Source organism: Stenella coeruleoalba, assembly GCF_951394435.1.
Source record: "Stenella coeruleoalba genome assembly, chromosome: 3".
Taxonomy (NCBI): Eukaryota; Metazoa; Chordata; class Mammalia; order Artiodactyla; family Delphinidae; genus Stenella; species Stenella coeruleoalba.
The window spans coordinates 109,308,571-109,336,213 of record NC_137148.1 but is presented as its reverse complement, the minus strand read 5'-3'; the positions used below and the strand labels follow the sequence as shown (position 1 = coordinate 109,336,213).

Below are 27,643 nucleotides of genomic sequence, written 5' to 3'. Positions count from 1 at the left end.
TATAGGAATGTTTTATAATCTAAAGATACTCCCCAAATTATACAGTCTCTTCAAAGCCTTACTAATTGGACATGGACAAAGATGGAGCGTGAAGGGTTGCTTTGAGCTTCACTCTTCTGTTATTCTAGATCATTTATGCATTCTGTGACCTTGTCCACCTTTATTTATTACAACAGTTTCATAGTCAGTTGTTAGCATGTTAATACAGTTAAGTTTAATCTTCGAAGAGAAGGACCAATCATTTTTATCCTGTTTATTACTATTAAGAAATATATATTTCTATACATAGTACTATATATCAAAAATCTGTTGACTTAACATTTTAACAATATGAGAAAGTTAGACATAAGGGGAAAAGAGAAGCATATATCTTTTCATGTGCTCTCTAACTACTTAAAGATTACAGACCATAAAAATCACTGAATTTATACTGGAACTGGTATGTACTACCAACTCTAACACTTGAATATACACATCAGAGAGAAGGTTTGAAAATACCAAGAAAGTACCAAGAAATTGGGAATTGGGATTATGACTCAGAAAGAGGTTTGAGGGTTTAGGTGAATGTTTCTGTGAAGGGGATGACTGGGAGCATTACTCTTCCTTCTCAGGTGGTGATTTCTGATTCTCTAAGGTTAACTCTTAACTATTTGAAGGGAGTAATTTTGAACATGGGAAATCACAGAGTTAGTTATCACTTGTATAACTGACTTAAGAATGACTTATGATGTAAAGGCTACATAAATAGGGAACAGGGACTAATAATTAGCCCTGTCAAGGTGTGGATCTTTTCTGGTAAGCTGTTAATATTGGATAACTTCTTACCTGCAGGCACCAGCTGAATTAAGAGAAGCACACCTCCTCCCAAGAACAGTACTCCAGATATGACATAACGCCTGGGTAGGGTTCGAAGTAGCAGCCAGGCTGTAATGTAAGCTGGAACTTCAATCAAGGCAGAGAAGAAACAGTTCAGGTAGGCATCTCCATGTAAATTAGGAGTGTTGAGAGACAGAGCAAAGTAACCTACTGAGGTGACCATCCTGAAAGACAAAAGACAAAAATGACAAAAGGCTGGCTTGAGTCTCTTTACAATTTCATGATGGTCAGGAAATTGTCTAGATGTTGCTGTCTTACAAATAGCCACATATGGCTATTTAAAAGTAAATAAATTAGGGATTTCCCTGGTGGCCCAGTGGTTAAGACCCTGTGCTCTCAATGCAGGGGGCCAGGGTTCAATCCCTAGTCAGGGAACTAGATCCCGAATGCTGCAGCTAAGAGCCCTCATGCTGCAACTAAGAGCCCACATGCCGCAACTAAAGATCCCGCACACAGCAACAAAGATCCCGCGTGCTGCAACTAAGACCCAGCGTGGCCAAAAAAAAAAAAAAAAAAGAAAAAGTAAATAAATTAAATAAAATTTAAAATTTTGTCCCTCACTTTGGCACTAGCCACACTTCAATTGTTTAGTGGCCACATGCAGCTAGTGGCTACCATAAGGGACAAAAAAGATATAAAACATTTTCATCATTGCAGAAAGTTCTATTGGACAGCACTAGTCTAGATATACCAATATTCAAGAATACTATCCTAATCTAGTTAATTTCAAGTTTCAATAGGAGAGTTTGTATATTCTCATTCCTTCAGAGCTATTATTTGAAGAAAGAATGTCAGTCACATCAGTGAACATAAAATCCATATGTCATTTCCCCCGCCAAAGAATAAGAAGGAGAAGGAGAGGAAGGCAAAGGGGAGGGGGAGGAGGAGGAGGAGAAGAAGAAATATAGGTAATACTGTGGGATCCACTAATAGTAAATTCCAATTGATTTAGTAAAACTCACTTTAGTAGGGAAGAAAGTGAAAGTCCCATAAAAGGTATCACAGAGTGCACACTGCATATCCTGTCATTATAGTTAACGTCCACATAAAAGTTTCTCTGTGGAAAAAACACTACACTATGCAAACTCCCCTGTGCAGAAATGCACTTATTATCAACATGACTGAAAAGCAGAGGACACCTGAAAAATGTTTTCAGGAACAATGTCGGATCTTTTTACACATACTCTACTAAGTTGGGTAGCACAAGGGCTAATCCAAAACAAAACAAAAAATGAAACTTTATTGCTCTGGGATCTTAGTGATTTTCCACATTTGGTAATAAGAGCAGCTTAGATAAAATTAGTGATTAGTTTATTATTGGCTCAGTAGTGCCACTGCTCAAGGTACATTTGCATCAGTGATACCTGATGACATGTAAGAACTAAGGAGATCTACTGTGATGAAAGCCACATGCCCAGGACACACTTGCTTAATTCAGGGGCATAAACTCTGTCATTGATGACTTCTAATTGCAATACAAGATGGCTCTAAAATTAGACTAGCTGCAGCAGGAGGCTACTAGTTCTTTTTTTTTTTTAATGCTATGTAATCTTTTTTTTTTTAAATAGATCTTTACTGGAGTATAACTGCTTCACAATACTGTGTTAGTTTCTGTTGTACAACAAAGTGAATCAGCCATATGCATACATATATCCCCATATCCCCTCCCTCTTGAGCCTCCCTCCCACCCTCCCTGTCCCACCCCTCTAGGTCATCGCAAAGCACGGAGCTGATCTCCCTGTGCTATGCAGCTGCTTCCCACTAGCTATATATTTTACATTTGGTAGTGTATATATGTTGATGCTACTCTCACTTCTCCCCAGCTTCCCCCTCCCCACCCCATGTCCTTAAGTCCATTCTCCATGTCTATATCGTTATTCCTGCCCTGCCATTAGGTTCATCAGTACCATTTTTTTTTTTAGATTCCATACATATGTGTTATCATACTGTATTCATTTTTCTCTTTCTGACTTACTTCACTCTGTACGACAGACTCTATGTCCATCCACCTCACTACAAATAACTCAATTTCGTTTCTTTTTATGGCTGAGTAATATTCCACTGTATATATGTGCCACATCTTCTTTATCCATTCATCCAATGATGGACACTTAGGTTGGTTCCATGTCCTGGCTATTGTAAATAGTGCTGCAATGAACATTGTGGTGCATGTCTCTTTTTGAATTATGGTTTTCTCAGGGTATATGCCCAGTAGTGGGATTGCTGGGTCATGTGGTAGTTCTATTTTTAGATTTTTACGGACCCTCCATGCTATTCTCCATAGTGGTTGTATCAATTTACATTCCCACCAACAGTGCAGGAGGGTTCCCTTTTCACCACACCCTTTCCAGCATTTATTGTTTCTAGATTTTTTGATGACGGCCATTCTGACTGGTGTGAGGTGATAACTCATTGCACTTTTGATTTGCATTTCTCTAATAATTAGTGATGTTGAGCATCTTTTCACGTGCCTCTTGGCCATCTGTATGTCTTCTTTGGTGACATGTCTATTTAGGTTTTCTGCTCATTTTTGGATTGGGTTGTTTGTTTTTTTGATATTGAGCTCCATAAGCTGTTTGTATACATTGGAGGTTAATCCTTTGTCTGTCATTTAATTTGCAAATATTTTCTCCCATTCTGAGGGTTGTCTTTTCATCTTGTTTATGGTTTCCTTTGCTGTGCAAAAGCTTTTAAGTTTCATTAGGTCCCATCTGTTTATTTTTGTTTTTCATTCCATTACTCTAGGAGGTGGGTCAAAAAAGATCTTGCTGTGGTTTATGTCAAAGAGTGTTTTTCCTATGTTTTCCACTAAGGGTTTTATAGTGTCTGGTCTTACATTTAGGTCTTTAATCCATTTGGAGTTTATTTTTGTGTATGGCATTAGGTAGTGTTCTAATTTCATTCTTTTACTGTAGTTGTCCAGTTTTCCCAGCACCACTTATTGAAGAGGCTGTCTTTTCTACATTTTATGTTCTTGCTGCCTTTGTTGTAAATTAGGTGACCATATGTGCATGGGTTTATCTCTGGGCTTTCTATCCTGTACCATTGATCTATATTTCTGTTTTTGTGCCAGTACCATACTGCCTTGATTACTGTAGCTTTGTAGTATAGTTTGAAGTCAGGGAGCCTGATTCCTCCAGCTCTGTTTTTCTTTCTCAAGATTGCTTTGGCTTTTCAGGGTCTTTTGTGTTTCCATACGAATTGTAAAATTTTTGCTCTAATTCTGTGAAGAATGCCATTGGTAGTTTGATAGGGATTGCATTGAATCTGTAGATTGCTTTGGGTAGCATAGACATTTTCATAATATTGATTCTTCCAATCCAAGAACATGGTATATTTCTCCATCTGTTTATGTCATCTTTGATTTCTTTCATCAGAGTTTTATAGTTTTCTAAGTACAAGTCTTTCGCCTCCTTAGGCAGGTTTATTCCTAGGTATTTTATTATTTTTGTTGTGATGGTAAATGGGATTGTTTCCTTAATTTCTCTTTCTCTTTCTGATTTTTCATTGTTAGTATATAGGAATGCCAGAGATTTCTGTGCATTAATTTTGCATCCTGCAACCTTACCAAATTCATTGATTAGCTCTAGTAGTTTTCTGGTGGCATCTTTAGGATTTTCTATGTATAGTATCATGTCATCTGCAAACAGTGACAGTTTTACTTTTTCTTTTCCAATTTGTATTCCTTTTATTTCTTTTTCTTCTCTGATTGCCACGGCTAGGACTTCCAAAACCACGTTGAATAAGAGTAGTGAGAGTGGACATCCTTGTCTTGTTCCTGATCTTAGTGGAAATGCTTTCAATTTTTCACCATGGAGTATGATGTTTGCTGTCGGTTTGACATATGTGGCCTTTATTATGTTGAGGTAGGTTCCCTCTATGCCCATTTTCTGGAGAGTTTTTATCATAAATCGGTGTTGAATTTTGTCAAAAGCTTTTTCTGCATCTGTTGAGATGATCATATGGTTTTTACTCCTTTATTTGTTGATATGGTGTATCACATTGATTGATTTGCATATATTGAAGAATCCTTGCATCCCTGGGACAAATCCCACTTGATCATGGTGTATGATCCTTTTAATATGTTGTTGGATTCTGTTTGCTAGTATTTTGTTCAGGATTTTTGCATCTATGTTCATCAGTGATATTGGTGTATAATTTTCTTTTTTTGTGATATATTTTTCTGGTTTTGGTATCAGGGTATGGTGGCTTCGTAGAATGAATTTGGGAGTGTTCCTCCCTCTGCAATTTTTTGGAAGAGATTGAGAAGGATCAGTGTTAGCTCTTCTCTAAATGTTTAATACAATTCGCCTGTGAAGCCATCTGGCCCTGGACTTTTGTTTGTTCGAAGACTTTTAATTATAGTTTCAATTTAATTACTTGTGATAGGTCTGTGTATATTTTCTAATTTTTCCTGGTTCAGTCTTGGAAAATTGTATCTTTCCAAGAATTTGTCCATTTCTTTGTGGTTGTCCATTTTATTGGCATATAGTTGTTTGTAGTAGTCTCTTATAATTCTTTGTGCTTCTGTGGTTTCAGTTGTGATTTCTCCTTTTTCATTTCTAATTTTATTGATTTGTGTCCTCTCCCTTTTTTTCTTGATGAGGCTGGCTAGGGGTTTATCAATTTTGTTTATCTTCTCAAAGAACCAGCTTTTAGTTTTATTGATCTTTGCTATTGTTTTCTTCATTTCTATTTCATTTATTTCTGCTGTGATCTTTATGATTTCTTTCCTTCCACTGACTTTGCATTTTCTTTGTTCTTCTTTCTCTAGTTGCTTTAGGTGTAGGGTTAGATTGCTTATTTGAGATTTTTCTTGTTTCTTGAGGTGAGATTGAATTGCTATAAACTTCCCTCTTAGAACTGCTTTTGCTGCGTCCCATAGGTTTTGGGTCGTTGTGTTTTCATTGTCATTTGTTTCTATGTATTTTTTTTATTTCTTCTTTGATTTCTTCAGTGATCTCTTGGTCATTTAGTAGCGTACTGTTTAGCCTCCATGTATTTGTGTTTTTTACAGTTTTTTTCCTGTAATTGATTTTCAATGTCATAGCATTGTGGTCAGAAAAGATGCTTGATACGATTTCAGTTTTCTTAAATTTTCCAAGGCTTGATTTGTGAGCCAAGATGTGATCTACCCTGGAGAATGTTCCACGTGCACTTGAGAAGAAAGTGTATTCTGCCACTTTTGGGTGGAATGTTCTATAAATATCAATTAAATCTATCTGGTCTATTGTGTCATTTAAAGCTTGTGTTTCCTTATTTATTTTCTGTTTGGATGATCTGTCCATTGGTGTAAATGGGGTGTTAAAGTTCCCTATTATTATTGTGTTACTGTCAATTTCCCCTTTCATGGTTGTTAGCATTTGCCTTATGTATTGAGGTGCTCCTATGTTGGGTGCATAAACATTTATAATTTTTATATCTTCTTCTTGGATTGATCCATTGATCATTATGTAGTGTCCTTCCTTATCTCTTGTAACAGTCTATTTTAAAGTCTATTTTATCTGATATGAGTATTGCTACTCCAGCTTTCTTTTGATTTCCATTTGCATGGAATATCTTTTTCCATCCCTTCGCTTTCAGCCTTTATGTGTCCCTAGGTCAAGAAGTGGGTCTCTTGTAGACAGCTTGTTTTTGTATCCATTCAGCCAGTCTGTGTCTTTTGGTTGGGGCATTTAATCCATTTACATTCAAGGTTATTATCGATATGTATGTTCCTATTACCATTTTCTTAATTGTTTTGAGTTTGTTGCTTTTTTTTTTTTTTTTTTTTTTTGCAGTACGCGGGCCTCTCACTGTTGTGGCCTCTCCCATTGCGGAGCACAGGCTCCAGACGCGCAGGCTCAGCGGCCATGGTTCACGGGCCCAGCCGCTCCGCGGCATGTGGGATCTTCCCAGACCGGGGCACAAACCCGCATCCCCTGCATTGGCCGGTGGACTCTCAACCACTGCGCCACCAGGAAAGCCCCTGAGTTTTTTTTTTGTGGGTCTTTTTCTTCACTGTGCTTCCTGCCTAGAGAAGTTTCTTTAGCATTTGTTGTAAAGCTGGTTTGGTGGTGCTGAATTCTCTTAGCTTTTGTTTGTCTGAAAAGCTTTTGATTTCTCCATCGAATCTGAATGAGATCCTTGCCAGATAGAGTAATCCTGGTTGTAGGTTTTTCTCTTTCATCACATTAAGTATATCCTGCCACTCCCTTCTGACCTGCAGTTTCTGCTGAAAAATCAGCTGATAACCTCATGGGGATTCCTTTGTATGTTATTTTTTGGTTTTCCCATGCTGCTTTTAATATATTTTCTTTGAATTTAATTTCTGTTAGTTTGATTAATGTGTGTCTTGGTGTGTTTCTCCTAGGGTTTACCCTGTATGGGACTCTCTGTACTTCCTGGACTCGGGTGACTATTTCCTTTCCCATGTTAGGGAAGTTTTCCACTATAATCTCTTCAAATATTTTCTCAGATCCTTTCTTTTTCTCTTCTTCTTCTGGGACCCCTATAATTAGAATGTTGCTGAGTTTAGTGTTGTCCCAGAGGTCTCTGAGATTGTTTTCAATTCTTTTCATTCTTTTTTCTTTATTCTGCTTCTCGGCAGTTACTTCCACCATTTTGTCTTCCAGCTCACTTATTCGTTCTTCTGCCTCAGTTATTCTGCTATTGATTCCTTCTAGTGCATTTTTCATTTCAGTTACTGTGTTGCTCATCTGTTTGTTTGTTCTTTAGTTCTTCTAGATCTTTGTTAAACATTTCTTGTATTTTCTCAATCTGTGCCTCCATTCTATTTCTGAGATTCTGAATCATCTTTACTATCATTACTCTGAATTCTTTTTCAGGTAGATTGCCTATTTCCTCTTCATTTATTTGGTCTTGTAGGTTTTTACCTTGCTCCTTCATCTGTGACATATTTTTTTGCTGTCTCATTTTTTTTCCTTTTTTTTATGACTGGGATTGTGTTCCTGTCTTACTGGTTGTGTGGCCTGAGGCTTCCAACACTGGAGTTTGTAGGCTGTTGGGTAGAGCTGGGTCTTGGTGCTGAGATGAGGACCTCCAGGAGACCTCACTGCAATGAATATACCCTGGGGTCTGAGGTTCTCTGTTTGTCCAGTGGTTCGGACTTGGAGCTCCCACCACAGGAGCTTCGGCCCGACCCCTGGGTCGTGAACCAAGATCCCGCAAGCTGCGTGGTGTGGCAAAAAAAAAAAAAAAATACAATAACAAAGTAGAAAATAAAATTAGACTAGGAGACTGACAGATATGTTAGAAAAAATATAAAAATAAAAATATAGGTGAAACAACAGCCAGAAGGTAAAACAGAACCATGATATTAAAAAAGAGATGGACCAAAAAAAAAAGGTGGAAAAGGCCTTGGCTGTGGAGGTCAGGGCCTAAGCAGGGGCAAGTTTTGGGCAGTGCGCAGGGCCTATGCTTAGGACCCACAGGGCTGGAAAAGGCCCTGGGGGGCACTGGGGGTGGGGCTTAGGCTCAACAGAGAAGAAGGGGCTTAGGCGTGCCCATCGCCTCTGGTCTCAGAGGGTGGGGGAACCCACCTGGGAGCCCAGCAGGCTTCCTGGGCTCGACTGGGTAGGGCAAATACCCTCTGCTCCTCTCTTGCTTCTCCCATCCTGGAGGGCCCCTTCCACCTGCCTCTCCTGTTCTCTTCCAGCCTCCCTCCTACACCCCCAGGACCAACCCAGCCTGGAGGGGACCTCTGAGAGCATAGGACCTGGCCCGAGAGCTGGGCAGACTTCCCCAGCCCATTCGGCAGGGGAAACGCTGGGTGTGCTCCCCCTGATCCAAGCCCCCGAGGGTCCCTCCAGGCGTGGGAACCTCTCCCCAACTCTGAGCCACCCCTCAGGGGTGCCAGTCCTGTCCGGCCTCCACTTCTCCTTCTCCCGCTCAGTCCTCCCATGTTCTACTGGTGCGCTTGGGGGTTCTTCCCATCTCCTTGGGTGTTGGGGTCCCCCACCACCATCTGGCAGACGCTGTAGTTGTGAGGATACGCGAACTCTGCATCCTTCCACACCACCATCTTCTACCTGTTCTGATTACCGTCATTTTTTGTGTTGCCATCATGGGGTAGGCATGTTCTTTTTGTCTTCTTCCTAATTTCTTGGCAGATACATTATTAAATCTTGCCTACAAAGTCAGTTCGTTATTTCTAGGCCTTAAAATCACTCGGTAGATTCCTATGAGCAAGTATAAAAAGCTTGTCAAAACTCCAATGCAGGCAGTGGGGATTCAGGGTGTTCTAACTTCACTGATTAATTGTCAGTATAGCTTCTGGAAGCAGGAGCTGAATTAGCGTCTCAGCTTCAGGCATCAGGGACATCATTAGTTTTAATCTCAGTAACTCTAGGAGGAGCAGGGAACGATTTCCCAGGGGGTCACAGTATTGCAGACCTAAATATTGTTCCCTGTGACATTTTTTTTCAGTATCCAGTTCCATGAATTAAATTGAAGCCTTTCCAAATAACTTAGAATTCTAAAATTTTAATTTTGCCTCAGGAAGACCCAGGCCTTGACCTTATCCCCTGAATTAAAGAAAATCAATTGTATATTTACATTCTGTATGTCGCATTTCCAGATCTCTTATTACTTACCATAGCAGCAAGGACATAATTGTTATTGTGCCAATATTCCGAGTCCTGAACAGGTCCAGAATGAAAACTTTCTCCTGCTTCACGGGGGTTACCTCCTGTTGTTAAAGTAATGCACATAACCATGAAATTGAGAGGTGGTGAGGAAGTATATTTGGCTATGACAATATATTCTTATGCATGTATGTCTCACATCACTTTCAACATGCTCAGAAGTCTGGAATTTGCAGGGAATAAGGGCATCTAAATATATGATGCTTATTATAACGTTTAAAAATGTTTGTGGCCCATTTTAGACAGAAGCCTTTAAAATATATAACATTGGCTTCACTGTCTCTTTATATAAAGCCTGACTGCTAACACAGCCTTGCCTTGACTCATGGGCATCATTATGGGTGACCTTAATCACACTGAGCATTAGGGCCTGTTGAGTGGGTAGCGCCATATAGACCCAAACTGCCTTGAGGTCCATATCTGCTTTTCATACTTGTCCTGTTGTTGTTTCAGTGTCAGAACACACATGGGTTAACTAGGGGACCTTGGGCAAGTTACTATTTATCCTCTATGAGCCTCAGTTTACCTCTCTGTAAAATGGGTATAATAATCAAGAGTTGAGAAGATTAAATGAGATCATATATATAAATCTTAGCATAGTACTTGAACCATGGTAGATGCCCCATACATTTTAACTATTACTATAATTACTGCACCATTGAGGAAAAGATGTGAGCTGTCAGTGGTTGGTGGCAATTTCATACCGCTGTTGATGGGCTTCCTTCCTTTACTTTTAATTTACTGAAGTTAACTTGTCATGTGTTAGGAATCTAGATAATCAAGCTTATTAGAATTGAAACTATCAATACACTATTTACAATAGCCAAGACACGGAGACAACTCAAGTGCCCATTAACAGATGACTGGCTCAAGATGATATGGTATACATGTACAATAGAATACTAGTCATAAGAAAGAATGAAATATTGTCATATGCAGCAACATGGATGGATCTAAAGAATATGACACTTAGTGAAATAAGTCAAACAGAGAAAGACAAATATTATATAACTTATATGTGGAATCAAAAAAATAATACAAATGAATCTACATACAAAACAGAAACAGACTCACAGACATAGAAAACAAACTTATGATTACCAACGGCAAAAGGAAGGAGGGTGGGAGGGATAAATTAGGAGTTATGGGATTAACAGATACAAACTACTATACATGAAATAGGTAAGCAACAAGGATTTACTATATAGCATAGGGAACTACAGTCAATAACTTTTAATAACCTATAGTGAAAAATAATCTGAAAAAAAATGTATATATAACTGAATCAATTTCCTGTACACCTGAAACTAACACAATATTGTAAATCAACTATGCTTCAATTTAAAAAAAAGAATTGAAACTAAAAAGTTACAGGGCTCTGAGGTGGAGCCTTTCATCTCCTCAGGATAAAGTACAATGACTCTGTGGCCCTATTATGTGTGTTCAGTAAGAGGCTGAGGAAGGAATTTTTACTACAAAGGAAGGAAGAGTGCCAGACCTGCCCTTGTAGCAGGTGCTTCCCAAATATTAGCATCCTTCTTTCCAAAAACAGACACCTCCTCATTCAGCTCACAGCCATGTTACCTTTTTGCTTCTGCACTACGTGGAGTGTACAATTCTAGAACATGCCCCTGGCAGTATAACACTGTTATCCCAACAAAGAAAGCCCCTGCATAAACTACTGGGAACTAGCAGTCCTCCTGGAAGGTTCTGGGAGTGGTACCAGGCACAGACAGGACCTGTGGATCAGGCATCCAGTTATATTGACCAAGGCTGGGAATGGAATTCTTGATCTGAAGAGCAAAGGATTAAGACATATTTGTTCTGGCAGCCCTCTGAGAGCTTGGGCTCATAGCCACTGTAATTAATCTGCCAGCCATCACCAGGGTATCTGTTTCTGTCAGAGGTCGCAAAGGCCAGGAATGGAGGAAGCTCTCAGGGTGGAGCACTGGCGTGCTCGCCACCCTCCAAAGTCCTGGGGTAGGGCAAGCATAAAGACTAAGAAGCATATAGTCTTCTTGAGGTGTCCTGAGCAGTTCCTGACCCTCTGGCCAGGAGTGCCATTGCCCCATCCTCTCCATCCATCTAAGTGTCCTCCCTTGTTTGGACCTGCCTCTTCAGCTCTGAGTCACTCTACTCCCTTTCTTGCTGGCTCACAGTGTCCACTCCTTGGGGACTTCCTCCTTCATGTCATCACTTACCTTCCATCTAATCCTCTTAACACTCTTGGTTACATTCTATGCTCCTTGTGTCTCTAATTTTTCTTGTTTTCTCTAGGAGCTGACGAGGCATGGCCAAGGACACTGAATCCTCACTGACTGGCAGGAAGTGAATCTGCTTCCACTGAATATCTGCTTTTCCTCGTGGCCTCCTGCCTGCAGGGGTGAATCCTCCAGCCTGTGCTCTCAGGCCTTAAGGTTCTAGACACAACACAGCAAGACTAAAGACATGTACAGCTTCCCCAGCAGAATTTGGTAAGATTCAGAGTACAGTGGGGAGCCCATGGGTGGAATACCCCTCAAACACATTTTTCCCTCTTAATCTGGACATTCAAAAATCACCAGTATGTAGCTGCATCAATGGTGTGGAGCAAGACCAATAAAAAGTTGGAGATAAACTTGCAAAAGGGAAGGGAACTAATATTTAATCAACACTTGCTATATGCTAAGCAGTTTACATATATTATTGTACTTAATTGGTGCACAGCCCTTTGAGGAGGGCTCAGAACTTCATCATCATTGTGTCTCTAAGGCCTTGAACAGTGCCTGGTACATAATAGGCACTCAAAAACCTATTGAATCAAATTAAATTCCATAATCAAGAATGCATAACTGGGGATTCCCTGGTGGTACAGTGGTTAAGAATCGCCTGTCAATGCACGTGACATGGGTTCGAGCCCTGTTCTGGGAAGATCCCACATGCCATGGAGCAACTAAGCGCGTGCACCACAACTACTGAGCCTGCGCTCTAGAGCCCACAAGCCACAACTACTGAGCCCATGTGCCACAACTACTGAAGCCCGCGTGCCTAGAGCCTGTGCTCTGCAACAAGAGAAGCCACTGCAATGAGAAGCCCATGCACTGCAACGAAGAGCAGCCCCCACTCGCTGCAACTAGAGAAAGCCCGTGTGCAGCAACAAAGACCCAACGCAGCCAAAAACAAACAAATAAATAAATAAATTTTACTTCTTCTTTCAAAGAAGACTTTGAAAGAAAAAGAATGCATAACTGATCTCAGGAGGAAACATGTGCAAATCCTTACCTCCACAGGATTAAAAACCACCACTGGGGCAGCTACATTGTTCATTTTTGCAGCTTTTTGGATGATATCTTCAGCTTCTCTAAATCTTCTCTGGGATATCAGCCACCGGGGAGATTCAGGAATAAACCTAAAATTCATTTGAATGTTTTATAATTTTTCACAGTAGCAAGGTTGATGCTATCAACTGTAAGTTGCCCCCGAATCATTTTTATTTTGTAAAATTCTAGTTTGTCTTTTTAAAGAACATCAAGAGGGAGGCCTCATAAGATTTCCATTATTTGTAGGAATAAATAAAAGCACCTTCAAGTTTCAAAGTTATGATCAAATCAAAAGACAGATCATTAGTTGTACTTAAAGCCAGAGCCACACTATAAGGGGTAACATTAACTGGGTATGTTTAAGCCAGGGCACCTGGAGAACACCATCCACAACTTCATAGCCGGTGTGGCTCATAAAAGAAACACAGTCTAGTATCTTTTCAGTGTGTCTATCCCTAGGAGAATCCCTGGTGCCCAGCTGGTGATGCTCACAAGTTTATTGGGTAAAAGAGGGCATCTGTGTTTCTCAGGCTTTTCCTGCAGTCAGAGGAGGAGGTTAAGTGCACTGACACCTTCCTGTGGGCTGCCGCATGGCTCTCAACAGATTCTCAGCTCAGTGAGTACCCAAACCAGACCACAGCCAATGTGGTCTTAGTTTTTTAATGCCTAGAAACATTAAAAAAATTTTTTTATATTGGAGTATAGTTGATTAACAATGTTGTGTTAGTTAGAAACGTATTTTTTTATTACACAATCTATCCACATTTTTAACTGATGCTCAAACATGGTTGACTTATATTCTTTCCTAATTTTTCTATTTCTATTTATTTTTATTATACTTTAATTTTTCTATTTTTTCCTAATCTTTATTTCTCAGAATTGCTTAGCCAATCTTCTGCCAGCTCTTGTTTTCCTTACTTATTTGTCAGTATTAAGTTAGCCTAGAAAATAAATTATATGTAGCAGATATAGTCCTCCTATAATTAATAGGCCCCTCCAAAGCCTCAATAGGAATTATCTCAGAGCAAAACACAACGTATCGAATAGCCAAGCCCCAGCTTCTGTCCCTAGCCTACTACAAGCATATGGGTTGAAAAATGAACCCAGTCTGCATTTTTTGGCATATATCCCTTGGTTGGTCCCTGTAGCAACTGTGATGATGTTAGGCCACTCCGTTTCAGTAATTAGAGCTGTGCTGTCCAAGAGAACTTCCACTGGTGTTCTGTATCTGCGCTACCCAATACAGCAACTGCTAACCACATGTGGTTATTGAGCTGGTGTGACTAGTGTGACTGAAGAAACGAATTTTATATTTTATTTACTTTTAATTAATTTTAATTTAAATTGTTGCATGTGGCTACTGGCAACTGTATTAGTGAAGAATTAGAGGTCTTACCCCACAGCCACTATATACAGCATGGGCACTTCTACTTCTGAGAGGTATCTTTCCCCAACCAGGTTGTTCTTAGAAATATCCTACCTTTCTTACTACAAGCTCAGAGTGCCATCGCCGGTCTCAGGTTCCTAACGTTTAGTCAGCTAGATGTTGCAAAGCTTTCCCCATGTTGCACCTATGGGCTCCTTCCCCACCCACTACACACATAGTCCATTTGTACCTGTGATCACTTACTGCCAAGCCTTTTAAAGGAAATTTGGGACATAAAAAATCCCCAAACCACCTGCAGTGGCTCCATTTTCAGCCCACTGTACTCAGGATTGCTGCGATCTCTACTTTTGAATTGCCATGGTTTCTTGGTGCATAAAGAATTAAGTCTAGCTGATCATTTCAAGTTAGTGGAGGGCCAAATAAGGTTGTACACTATAGCCTCTCGGTAGATTTTAATTCAAATTGAACAGGGGAAGGGTGTTGCTGGAGAGTCTATAATACATATTAAGTAGGCAGCAGAGGTCACAGTAGCTCAAAGCAATCCCCACATCATCCCAGCCCACCCGGATGGATGGGCATTGCTTCAGGAAGTCCCACCTTCAAGGACAAGATGTTCAAAAGAAAGCTATTTTATTTTTATAGGAAAATGGTAAAACTGTTGTTAAACTTTCAGGACAAGCACTTAGCATGTTTGTCCTGGCCCCGGGTTGCCCTCTCTCTGGGGCAGTCCTGTCCCTGGTACAATGTGCCCACAGCTAGGAACACTTACCAACCAGCCCATGGGCAATAGAGGAACAACTCTTCTCGGGGAAAGAGTAAGGCAGCTCCTTGTGGGATGGACCTTCTGTGCTAGAAACTCAAGAGGCTGACCTATCAGAGCTGTTCCTTGCTGTGATATTTGGTTCTGAGGCAAAGATCCAAGCCCCACAAACTAAAATCCCTACTAATCCCTTACGGTCAGTCAGGGCCCTTCTATTTTTGCTCTTTCTCTCTCTCTCTCTGGTAGAATCATACCGTAATAAAGTTGACTATAACATATTTTAAAAGTACTGGTCTCTTATGCCAAAGTGACAACTAGAGCCAAAGAACACAGATTACTAAAATCATTCATTGGAAGAGGCAGAAACTAACCTTTGAATAATCTTGTCTTGTGTCTTGAGAGACTCAAGACAAGACATCTTTTAAAATAAATGCAGTGAGCAGGGGGGTTGTGGAGAGAGGGACAGAGGGTATGATGATGCTAATGATGATGCTGCTGCAGCTGGGCTGATTCTCATTCCAGAAACTTGCCCTGCTCTCAGACTGGGTCAGGACATCGGAAGAGTATCTAACCTCTAACACACTGTCTCTCAAATTCTAGGGAAGTAAGAAAAAAAAGTGTTCTCTCTCCCGCATACACACCCATGCCAAGAATCTGCACTGGTAAATCATAGCAGTCTTAGAAGTCATAAAAGGACAGTAGTTTGGAGTGGTCTAACAAGAGCCATCTGGTCCAACAAGGTCAAGATGTACTACCTGTCAGCCTCTACAGCTGCCTAACAGTTGCAGCAAGATGAAGGCCCTTCTAGGAAACTTCCTCAGCCAGTGTGTCCACAGGACAGGGCAACCACGAGGGCTAGTCTAACCTCTGAGCTCTAAAAAATGATCAGAGAAACTTTCATTGTGTGTGAGCCGGTAGAGATAAACCAGTTCAGTAAAACCAGTCACTGCTGGGAGATTTGATGTTGACCTCATGAAACCAAACCAGGACTAATTAATGAGAGAGAGAGAGATAGATAGATAGAGAGAGAGAGAGAGAGAGAGAGAGAGACCACCAGACCCAATAATGGGAAAAATCCCCTTTCCTTTTGCTTAAATATGGAAAAATCAAAGAAATGGGGAATCCCTCCCCCAAAAGGGTATGGCTGCAACCTTATTCCATCATTCTTAATTTGTTCTCTCACTTAAAATCTTCCCCATAGCCATACTGGGTGAAACTGGGGCCAGTGTCTCAACACTTTGTTATTCCCACACTGACGTGCCAAAATTTGGTTGAAGGGTAGTGGGAGGAGAGAAGAGAACATTTTCTCTAACAACTCATTAAACAGAAGGAGTTCTCTCGCCCTTCAAGACAAAGCAGATAAACAGTGACATCTCAGACGCTAATCATCACGCGACAGGGAAGTTTGAGGAAGTTACATTAGTTGTAGCCATGAGGAGAACAAGATTTCCTAGCGAGAGAAAAGTGTCAGAAGAGCAGGGGGGCAGAGTTAAAAATAACAAAATCCAACAGACCATCTCCACAAACAATCACCACCAGTAACAGATAAGCGGGCGGGGGGGGGGGGGAGCCTCAGGGGGACCGGGTTTCCTGAGAATGGTGCTTTGTGGGATGGTGGGGAATCAAACCCCAGCACATAGGCCCACCCCAAAGAGCCAAACGGTCTCTGGGCTTCGAGGCCCCAGCCCGTTCCAGTGAGATCAGCAAGCCCACGCCATGGTCAGCCCCAGGCTCTGGGCTCCAGGCTGCTGGCTTGCAGCGGGGGGCTGTCTGGGACGGAGCCACACTCACCACCACAGCGGGAAGCACAGCACCCCCGGCACCGTCAGCGCCAGCAGAAGCATCCGCCAGTCTCTGATGAAGTAAGCAAACAGCGGCAGCAGCATGTAGCCAACTGCAAAAAATGTGCACACGCCTAACGTAGAGAATATAATACGAACTGACTTGCCAAGAATTTCTGTTCCTGTTCAAAACAAGGGAGGAGTATTAGCATTTTAACTCACTTTAATATTTGCTTTTTACATCATTACCTGACAGTTAGAGTTTAAAACATAACCACTTAGAAAAGGGAAAAGGTGTTTGCCTCATGGCCCAGAGCAGGAGCGGTCAGGGTGGAGGAAGGTGGGACGTGACCCAAGACTTACCACCTCATAGAAGGATGAGTTTTCATGAGATTTTAAAGGAGCCACAGATTTTGTTTTTAAAGGCTTCCTCATGTCATAGGAACATCACTCCCAGCCCTAAGAGGTAACCTCTTCTGAGGATGCCACATTTCCAAAGTAAGAGCCCCAGGGTAAGGAGCAGAAAGGGTGTCCCAGGAGACCGGGGTCGGGGGGGTGGGGGGACTCTTCTGAGGGCGAGTGGATTATGGGGCATTCAGCCTTTCCCACAATTCTCCACTGTAAATAAGCAGACAGGGTCTCTCGGAAACAGTGGAGAGTTCGGTTACTGAGTTGTGTTAGGACACCCTTAACCGCCCTTGAGCCCTGAGAAATGATAAAGAGGATCCAGCTGGCTCTGGAGGTGCACAGAGCAGGGCCCCAGCACCCAGAACTGAATTCTGCTGCAGCTACACTGTGCCCAGGGCTCAGCCCCAGGCAGTCACAGTCCATACAGCCCAATGAAAGACAAGAAGAAGCTGCTCTTCCCGCCTGGTAGGCGGCAGCCCTGGAGCTGTCCACACACAGAAGGAGCTCACAGAGCTTTCCCAGAACACCACAAAGGTCCAAGACTACTTGGCATCCGGCCCTGTTCTGGGAAAGGCTCCTGCTCTGCTCAGCACCACACTGGATCGCTCAGCCCCACTTCTTCCAGAGATGTTGCCTGCTCCTTGGAGTGCTTGATTTGAGACAGGGAGTCCAAGAACAAGCTCCTTCTGTTGTCACAAAACTCCAGGCCCTTTACCCAGAGTTCACTCTTGGTCTTCTGCCCCAGGGCGGAGATCTGGCCAAAGGCAACAGCTCCGTCTTTTGTTTGAGATCTGCCCACCACTACCGAGAAGCAGCCCAGAAATTACAAAATAGATCATTCGAAGGTCATTCAGGCTTGGCTTTCAAGAGAGAGTTTTTCAATCGTGTTTAGATGCCCTGAACCCAGGCTAAGGAATTAAGGGCTAATTCCAGAGAAGCAGTAAAATTACTACTTCTGTTGGTTTTCCTTTCTCACCTCCTACCTGTTCCTGTCCTCACCTCTCTTCTTCTTCTTCTTCACTCAGCATAACTGAAGATGTACCTCAGTGGTTCCCTCTTGAACAGCCATTTCTAAAAGCCAGACTGATAGAAATGGCCAGGATTGTGTACCCCTCACAACCTGGACTGCAGACAACAGCCCTAACCACCCAGGGCATTTCTCAGCCTCTAAGCTCACTTCCAGGAATAGGGCCAGACTTCTTTCAGGATCGTGACTATTGTTTCCAGATCTTTTCTTACCTCATTAATGACCTTCCTACCACTCCATAAGAAGACTCACCATGCCATGGTTTCTAAACACTTCGGCTGTGATTATTATGACATGAGAATGAATAGGGGGTGATTTATTCCTAAGCAGAAATCCAGAGGTGAAGCAGCAGAGGATGTGACTGTGGAAAAGAGAAAGTGCCCAGGACCAAGTGAGAATCTTGTAGACTCATGAGACCAAGGGAGCTCCCTCACACTTCCATGACCCTGATGAGAGAAGAGAGAGAAGTTACACCACTGGATTCTTGGATAATCTCCCCCTCTAAGAACAACAGAGTTGTTCTAACTTTGCAGAGTACCCATGGGGGACAGAAGCTTCATAAATCTACCCCTCTGCCTTTCTGTGGAGCAACACAGATGGCACAAACCTGAATAGTTCCTTGTTAGCACGACTTCCTGCTCACTGACCTTTCAGACAATCACCCTGCCTTGAACACCATCATCATCATCTTCATCATCATCTTCATAGCTAGCAGTGTTTTGAGTAGGCACTTCGAGCCAGGTTCCAGACTGAGTGTTTACATATATTATCTCTTTGAATCTTCACAACAATTATATAAGAACTAATATTACTTCTATTTTATACATTATCAGCTGAGACTTAAAGAGTTGAAGAAAATTGCCTAAATTCACACATATGTACTAAGTGGGACAGCCAGGTTTTAAGCCTGATCAGTTTGACCTGTGGATACAGTTCAGGAAAAAAAATTACCTGGGAGCAAAGCCTTGGCCCTGTCAAGCAGTCCTTCAACTGAGGTCCTAGTGGAGACGTGTGGGAGATGGGTGAGGCCACACCTGCCTTTTAGAAGTTAGGATTTGTGTTTTCCCCACCTGGGCTGGTTTTTGAACTCACTAGAGGCCAACCAGCCCCCTCTGAGGGACACTGGGAGAGGAGTCCTGTTTCCTGCAGACGTTTCACGGCCTGCAGGTGCCAGAAACTCCATGTGTTCAGCTGGCAGTGAGATAGGTGACTGGTGACTTCTGGCTCCGCTGACTGGGGATCCTTGTCCTGGCCTCCTTTACCGCCTAGGTTTTTACTCCTAGGACAAAGCCCACTTGGTCTTGGTCTGGTTGGGCCTCTGAGTACCACTTGGGAGTGAGACTCTAACATCTAAGCCAAAGAGGCATGTCTTGGCCAGGAGTGTTTGCCCACTGCCCGTCACCGCCACCAGAATCTGAGCACTTTCTCCAAGAGGGAGTGACTCAGAGAGTGCCAGGCTTACTACCATGTTGATCAGGGCCCTTCTGTGGCAGTCAGCCCAGGAACCACTGGATCCATTTCACTTGGAGGCAGGACCTGCCACTCCATGAATGACAAACAGAGGTCTGCAGACTCCAGCTCAAGAAACAAGACTGTGGTGCGGTTGCCAGGATATGGGGTAGGACCCAAGGGCCCTAGGATAGGAGTGGCCTCCATTAGTCATGTGCAGAGCCTGGGCTCCTTGATGCTCATTTGCTACTAGAGTGACTTTGATAAGTCCTACTTCATGGAGCTATTCTTATGAGGCCTGAGATAATGTAGGTAAAGGGCCTAGTCAAGTGTCTGGCATGTGGTAGGTACTCAGGAATAATTAATTCTTTCATCCTGCTCAAACAGTTGACATGTGCCAGATGTCAGGGGAATGTTAGAAAGTACAGTGCCTTTGACCAAGAGACCCAGTGGAAGACAGCAGAAGCCCTCTTTGCTCCCCGGAAAATACTCCGAATTCTCATCAAAACAGCAGATATTCCCTTGCTTCCTCTCTCTCCTCTACAAACTTTCACAAATCATTCTAGTTAAAAGTAACCTTTCCTATTTCTGCATATACCCAGAAAATTTATAGGAGCTCCTCCCAACACTCCTAGGCCATGACCCACGTTCTCTATAACAACTGCAATGGCTGCCTCTGTCGACCAGATGTGAGCCCCTTGACGACAGACAGGAGTGAGTCCTTCCTCCTCCCTGGGTCCCCCCGGTTCTTCCCTCACACAGTTCAGTGCAAACAAGGGCTGCCAGCAAATTTCAGCATCTTTTTAATGTATTTATATCCCACCTCATCCCTTGAAGGTTTTGAGGTAGCTTATAATTTGAATAAAATAAAATAATGGTAACGTTAAAGTAAAATATAAAGAAAGGTGAAAAGTTATGCCTTGGAGAAAAGAACAAAAATATGTAATGAATGGATCACTTTGGCAAACGGTCTGGCAGTTCCTTAAATGGTAAAACATAAAATTCCCACCTGACCCAGCAAGTCCACTCCTAGGTACATACCCAAGAGAACTGAAAACAGATCCACAAAAAACTTGTACTCAAATGTTGATAGCAACATTTGGTCAGAGAGTGGAAACAACCCAGTTGTCCATCAGCTGATGAAGAGATGAACAAAATGTGGCATCTCCATACAATGGAATACTGAGTCATGCTACAACATGGACCAACCTTGAAAACATTAAGTGAAGGAAGTCAGTCACAAAGGCCACATATTGTATGATTCCGTTTATCAGAAACATCCAGAATTGACAAATCCACACAGACAGGAAGTAGATTAGTGGTTGCCAGGGCCTGGGGAGAGAGGAGTGTGGGGGAGTGACTGCTAATGGCAGGTGGTGACAATGTTCTGGAGTTAGGTAGAGTTGATGATTGTACAACTTTGTGAATACACTGATAACCACTGAATTATACACCTTTAAAGAGTTAACATTATGGTATGCAAATGATATCTCCATTAAAAAACTGTGTGGCTGATAAAGGCTGCATAGTTGATACAGCCTGAGCTTCCGGGTAGCCAATGTTATAAAGGAAGATGCCATCAGTTATGTACTTATCAAAAGGAAGAATACATTTAGACCTCAAAGGAAGCAGAACTTTAAATAGTTCAGCATGCTGGAACAAATATTGCAGAGGAGGTTGATGTTAGGAGTACTGGGAAAATACGGAATTAATGGATCAGTCAAGACAGGAGACAAAATAAATTCAAGCAGCTGGTTATGAGAGATAAAGGAGGATGCCGCTGGCATTTCACCCAGAGGCTGTGGACAGGTCAAAGGCGTTATTTCTGGGAAACAGTAGGAGATTGTGAGGGGGGAGCTAGACTGTGGGTAGGGCCAGTGTCCTTGGTCCTGAGTGGTCACTTCCTCCTGAACAAGCATCATTCTGGCAGCTCCCTCACTTCCAGGTGTATCCACGTTCTGTTCCTTTAGGTAGCACCGTTCCTTCCTTTCTTTTTCTTGTCTCCTGTGACTCTGGCGGGCTTTATAATTGTTAAAAAGCAGAGCAAGGAGAGGATCCATTTTTGCATTGCTTTGAGAGTGGGAGTAATTCAGCTTCCTGAATTAATGTGAAGAATCCTAAAACGGGAGATTATCATCACAGCCTCTTGCCAACCCTTCCCTAGAGCCAGAGGGCAAAAGGGAAGGCCCAGACAGAACGCAGACCGGATCCTAAGCTTAGGTTTCTTTTAGTTAAATAAAACCCAGAATTTGACTATGCTAGTCCCGGAACACCAGAGAGCGCTGCTGCACTGCCAGAAGTCAGCCTCCGCCGAGTCTGCCCCCCCCACCCTACCCCAGGCGCTGACGAGCGAGTCTGCCTGCTCCAGGGGGCAGGTTGGTTCTCAGCGACACTCTGAAACGTTCAGGCCTGAGAACCCAGTATAAAGAGGCTCATACCAGTGCACAAAAGTCAGCAGTTTCCTGCAGAGCACAGTAGAGTAACACTATAGCCAGGGAGGCTCCCAGAGCACCCTACCACAGCCCTGGACCAGGCTGATGGGGAGCCTGCTACACCCAGCGTCCCACCCACTGATTTCTGGCTTGTACATCTAGGTTCTGACTGATCTTACAGATCTTACTTTCCCCTTGGCCTTCTCACTCGTCTCATCATGGGGAGCAGGAAGGGAAGTTGGTTGTAGTGTCAAGGTCAGCTGGGCAGGGACTTTCTTGCAGGAGGCCTGGGGTGGGCTCTCCTGGCTGCATCCACTCACACAGGGGAGGCTCCATGGCTCCAGAAGCACCCTTTGCCCCTGGAAAGGCAGGTCTCAATGCTGCCATTCCGCAGGACGTGGGGGATGCCGTGCATGGCACAGACGCCGCCTGGCTCCTGATCCCAATGACAGGGCTTCTCTGGCTTCACTATGACCTTGTGCCCTTCCATTTCAGGTGACTCTTTAGGTCCTCCTAAAGGGCTCTGCTGGCATCAGGCAGATTCCTCTGTTTAGTCTCTGGTATATTCTGGCCCAAGCAAAGCTACCCATTGGGCTTTCCAGGTATAGGGCGGTCATCAAAAGGAACAAGGAATCTGCAGGGTTTAAACCATGAGAACAACAGGCTCTGCTGTGTCCAAGAGCCCCGTGTCCTTGGGGCCATCAGGCATCAGGAGGTATTAACTTCTGTCCTGAATTCCTCCAATCTCAAGTTTCCAGTACCACTGGCTGGAAGCTTTCTGGGTCCTCTCCTCAAATGATCCTCTTTAAGAAAATCTTGCTCCCCTCCTTCCCTCTGCAGGGAGGAGAGAGGCCTCATCCTGCTGGGGCCTGCTGAAGAGGGTGCTTCTGCGGGGGCCGTGTGGCTTCAGCATACCCTCCCCTCCTCCCTCTTCAGACACTGAGGCTGGGCCTGTGGAGAGGGGCTCTTCACAAATGATTAAAGGAGTGGAATTTGAATAGTTCCATCTTGGCAACGTGACAGGGTGTACACACCCTCAACTAAGAGAACACAGGATCTCAAAAGCCAACGAGTCATCCAGAATCTCAAAATTGACCAGAATCATCTTACTAGATGCAGACTTTTGAGACAAGAAGAATCATTAGACTTACATTAAAGGGGCACTATTGGTAATTACGCTGTGACAATTGGGACAGCCAACAAGGAAATATGATCACACTGGAGATTATGGGAATTGGTGTCTATTATCCCAGATGTGCCCCCATCTCCCTTTCTCTCACCTGCTCAGAGGGAGCAGGTGGGCTCAGAGAGCCTGCTGGGGACTCTCACTCCTGCGGATGACCCTTATCACCCTGCCCGGAGCTCACCCTGCTGCCTCCCAGGAAAAGCTAGTAAAGGCCCTGGGGTCCTCCTCACGACCTTTAGCTTGTGAGTCACCCTCATGCAGCCTGATATTCCAGAAGCAAGGGTGCTGCTAGGAGATAGGACTGCTCTCAGCAGTAAGGCTTGTCCTGCATGCAGCTGATATGCTCCGGGGGTGGGCTCTGACTTAGGGGTGAGGCCAGATCTGCCCAATGATGGCTGGCTGGCACTGGACTCCTGTCTGCACGTGCCTCCTCCACCTGTGTACTGGGCACACCAACTACCCTAAGTACCTCCATGGGCCATGCCCAGCTGCCGGGAACACCCTTTAGCCCCAGCCCAGGCAGAAACCTCAAGCTTTCATAGCTCAGATCAAAGACACCCCTAGGCTGTCTCTCCCTCAAGATCCCCTCGTCTGTCCCTCTCCCGAGCCCTATGCTCCTGAAATGTGTCTCAGTTATTACCTGGCTGGTTCTTACCAGCTGCAGCTCTTCTTCATGGTCACATTTCAGGGCCCAGCACGGAGCTGGCTCCCTGTGCGTGCCTGCCTTGCCTGCGACCCATCAAAGCACCTGTGGCTAGAGCCTCCACCACCAGCACATATATCCCCGAGGCTGATCACATTTTGGAAGCACAGCCCATGAGATGAGGTGCTTCCTTCTGTGCTAAGAGCACTCCCTGTGCCCTCTCCAGTGGCCCCCTCTTCCTAGGCCTCTCAGATGGTTGCAAGAAGCCCTGTAGGTCAGAAGCCATTCCTACCTAGTATGAAGGCCACCACATAGTTGGAGATCTGGCCCATGCCGACGATGACAAATAACATGGTGAACATCTCCCAGTTGATGGAAAAAATCTGCAGGAAGCTGAAGCCAGTCTGCACAGCCATGGTTGCGAAGAGGATGGTCTTTCTGCCAAACCTGTAGAGTACAGCACAGGACAAGACATGGCCCGTGAAGTTCACAGCAGCACTGTCATCAGGGCATGTGGAAACTCTGAGTCAGGCATTGCTGCAGACTTTGTTTTTCTCAGGGCTGTGACAGGCTTCCTTCCTGTCATACCCTCCCAGGTTCTTCCTTGGTGAGGCCTCAGGCATCCATCTGCCCAGGAGGTAACTTTTGAGATTCTGAGCCTCCTGTATCTCGAAAGCACAGAGCAGCTTATGCAAGGACCATGTGGAAATCTACTCTTTAGAATGAGTCATAGTTGTAGAAGCTGCCATCATCTTTCGGGAATAGAGTATAGATTGCAGATACATCTAACATCAGCAACATGAGAATTCTGTCAATCCAGAACCAAGAGTCCTTCTATGTCAGTGGTTTCCAACCTTGGCTGTGCCCGGAATCAAGAGAGCTTTAAAAAATACCGGTGCCAGCACCTGCCTTCCAATATGCTTATCGTCCGGATGTAGACAATTGGATGCAGTTTGGGTATTGGGACTTAAAAATATTCTCTACTGTGCATCCCAAATTGGGAACCACTGCTCTATGGAAAGTGTAGCTTCCAGCAACGTCCATTAATGACACTATAGTTGGCTTAAGTCTTTTTTTTTTTAGTAAGTCTTAATTTGACTTTCTGATAGTGTCCAATGGCTAGAAGGGAACACAGGTATGAGCAGAACAGTCTCCGACCTCATCTTCCAAACTCAGTTCTCAGTCTGTTGGGTCTGGGGTCCCACTGGGCTTCATGACTGGGGGGAGGGACAGCCACTCCTCTGGGAAGGCTTCCCCAACACTGACGTTGAGCATTCCCACCTCCCTGCTCTGATACCCAAGAACATTCAAGGGCCAGTGAGGGCACCATCTCCCAGAGCTGCGATGCTGTCTCCTCCTGACTGTGTGCCCCAGGAGGCCCAGAACCAGCCTGGGTCAGCTCTGTGGCCCCAGTGTCCAGCCAGGGGCCTGACCCACAGCAGAGGTGGGTGCACTGTTAGGGAAGGGTACTCCCCAGAGTCTGGCCCTGACTCCGGCTGATGGCTGGTTGTGGATAGATCACAAGGCATCCAAGAGCTAGGGGTGGGGTGGGGAGGCAGTGGGGAGGCAGCAGTGTATATTTTCGAGGGGTTTGGTGATATAAGGGCTCCACTTTTCAATGGGTCCCCGCAAGGGGCTGAGGGCAGAGGGCAGAGGAGACATCATGGTTCCTCCTATCGCTCACTTGGTGGCCTAAGGGGCCTCCCTTTCTCTGGGTGAAAATACCCTAAATTCAGTCCAACCCCAAGACAGGCAATGAATTGACAATCACCCTTCCTCCCGCCCAGTACCCTTACCTGTCTGACAGCTGCCCAGACACAAAGGAGCCGAGGAGCACGCCTACGAAGAACAGGGAGGTAGTAAGGGGCGTCTTCCAATCATCCTCACACACCAGACTCCACTGCCAGGGAAAATGGGAAGGAAGTGTGAGCTCAGATCCTCCAGCCCAGCTCCAAGGGCATAGCATGGCAGCCAGGCAGGCTCTCCTCCCCTGTGCCAGGCTGTCACTTTTATGCAAAGGGCATAGGCCTCGCAGCCCTGGGGCTGACTCCTGACGCTACCATTTACTGGGGCAAGTCACTGTCCTGCCTGAGGCTCACCCTCCTCTTCCGAAAGGGAGGGTGATACCTCTGGCCCTGCTTACATCGTGTATTAAGAAGTCAGCTGAGGCACGGCTTTGACTGGCGACCCCTCAGCCGTGAAGCAGTATGAAGCAAAGATGCCATTTCTGCTTCAGACGGCATCACAGCATGGAGGGAAGGTGTTTGAAATGCCTGCAAGGCAGGGTAGAGGGCATGGTCACATGATCCAGTTGTAAAAGATTCCTCTACTTTGTTGAAAAGTGCACGCGGTCCCCAGGGGCCTGTGATTATATTTTCTGAACAGAATCCTCCAGAGAACCCTGTGCTCCCTGGCCCACTTAGACCGTAGGCCACACCTAGGGCCTGATCTGGGGCTCCACTGTGCTAGGAGTGGCGTTCCCACCCCTCTCCAGTGCTCCTTATCTCCCTTCTGCAGTGCTCCTTATCTCCCCTCTGCACTCCTCTACCCTCCTTCCCATGCAGCCCTCACAGAAGTGCGGTCCCTCCCACTCCCCAGGGCCCGTGGGCTCTGGTAGCCCTAGCAGGTCCCTGCTTGTGAACGCATAGAATGAGAGTTTGAGGCAGAGTTTCAGTTTCCAGCTCTTAAGTCAATTCAGCAAAATCTCAAGGGGAGGCTGCAGAAAATTCAGTGTGTTCAGTGAGCTTTCATTAATTAAAAAACAAGCAGGTGGTGCCAATAAATATTTTGGGGCTGTGGTCACGGTGTTGCCGTGTGTGGCAAGATGATCCAGACTATAGGAAAAATCCCCTGCCTCCCACCCAATCCCAGCCCCACCCAGCAGTGGTGCTGCTCCCATGACATTCCCAAAGCGATCTAGATCTTAATCCTCACAACTTCCCTGAAATAGATTTATAAATGAGTTCACATATTTATATCATGTCCCATCCGCAGCAGAGAGAGGCGTTTATAAGAATACATACAAGAGAAATGTGTACAACAAAAAGCTAAGGGAATCCGGGAAAATGAAAATCTCAGGGGAGGAGGGGTTACAAAATAACCAAGCCAGTGGTAAGACTGACCTCTGGCTGTCCTGCCCAAAGGCCTGTCTGCTTGCCAGGGAAGCCCTGAAATCTGGCTTTGAATATCCCAGCAGCTCAGCTCTCAGGATCACGGTGTGCAAAGTAATAAACTCATTCTGCAAAAGCTCGGTTTTTCTGAGTACTGAGACCTGAGAGAAGCCTCTCCTATATACTTCCTTCCACAAAGGGGCCACTCTGTGTTGTTGAGGATAATGTCTTTGAGAACACCCCCATCCTGGAGACAATAACAAGATTCATAAATCTGCCTCTGCTTGTTCTCACAATGCTGGTTACAGGTGGGACGCCCAAGCACAGCTCTGCAGAAGAAAAACAATGTGGACCGGAAACTCTGCTCTCTACCCCTCAGGCACAACTGAGGATAAGTCTGAAACCACACCCAGAGTAGTGTTGCTTCAACTGGGGTACCTGAATAGGCTTCAGGGGAAAGGGCACAAACCCTCCAAAACTATATGGCCAGATTCATGTGCCCTGCAAGGCCACGGGTCAGAAGGGGTAGACAAGACATGTACCTGAATTAATGACCACCCACTTCTAAAACATCACTCACCGAAGTGTCAGAAAAGATCTTGGGATCTGCCCCAACACACAAAGAGGTTAGTGATTGCGG

At 44.4% G+C, this 27,643-nt stretch overlaps 1 protein-coding gene across 1 annotated transcript in view; it reads right to left on the bottom strand.

Moving 5' to 3' along the window:
• SLC22A4 (solute carrier family 22 member 4) overlaps positions 1–27,643 on the bottom strand; it is a 49,340-nt gene that overhangs the window by 7,373 nt on the left and 14,324 nt on the right. The window contains exons 2-7 of the mRNA XM_079916825.1: positions 25,690–25,793; positions 24,186–24,340; positions 16,759–16,930; positions 12,783–12,909; positions 9,471–9,565; positions 826–1,040 (exon numbers count right to left, since the gene is read on the bottom strand). Of these exons, the coding sequence (XP_079772951.1) occupies positions 826–1,040; positions 9,471–9,565; positions 12,783–12,909; positions 16,759–16,930; positions 24,186–24,340; positions 25,690–25,793 (868 nt within the window). The remainder of the gene's footprint in view (positions 1–825; positions 1,041–9,470; positions 9,566–12,782; positions 12,910–16,758; positions 16,931–24,185; positions 24,341–25,689; positions 25,794–27,643) is intronic.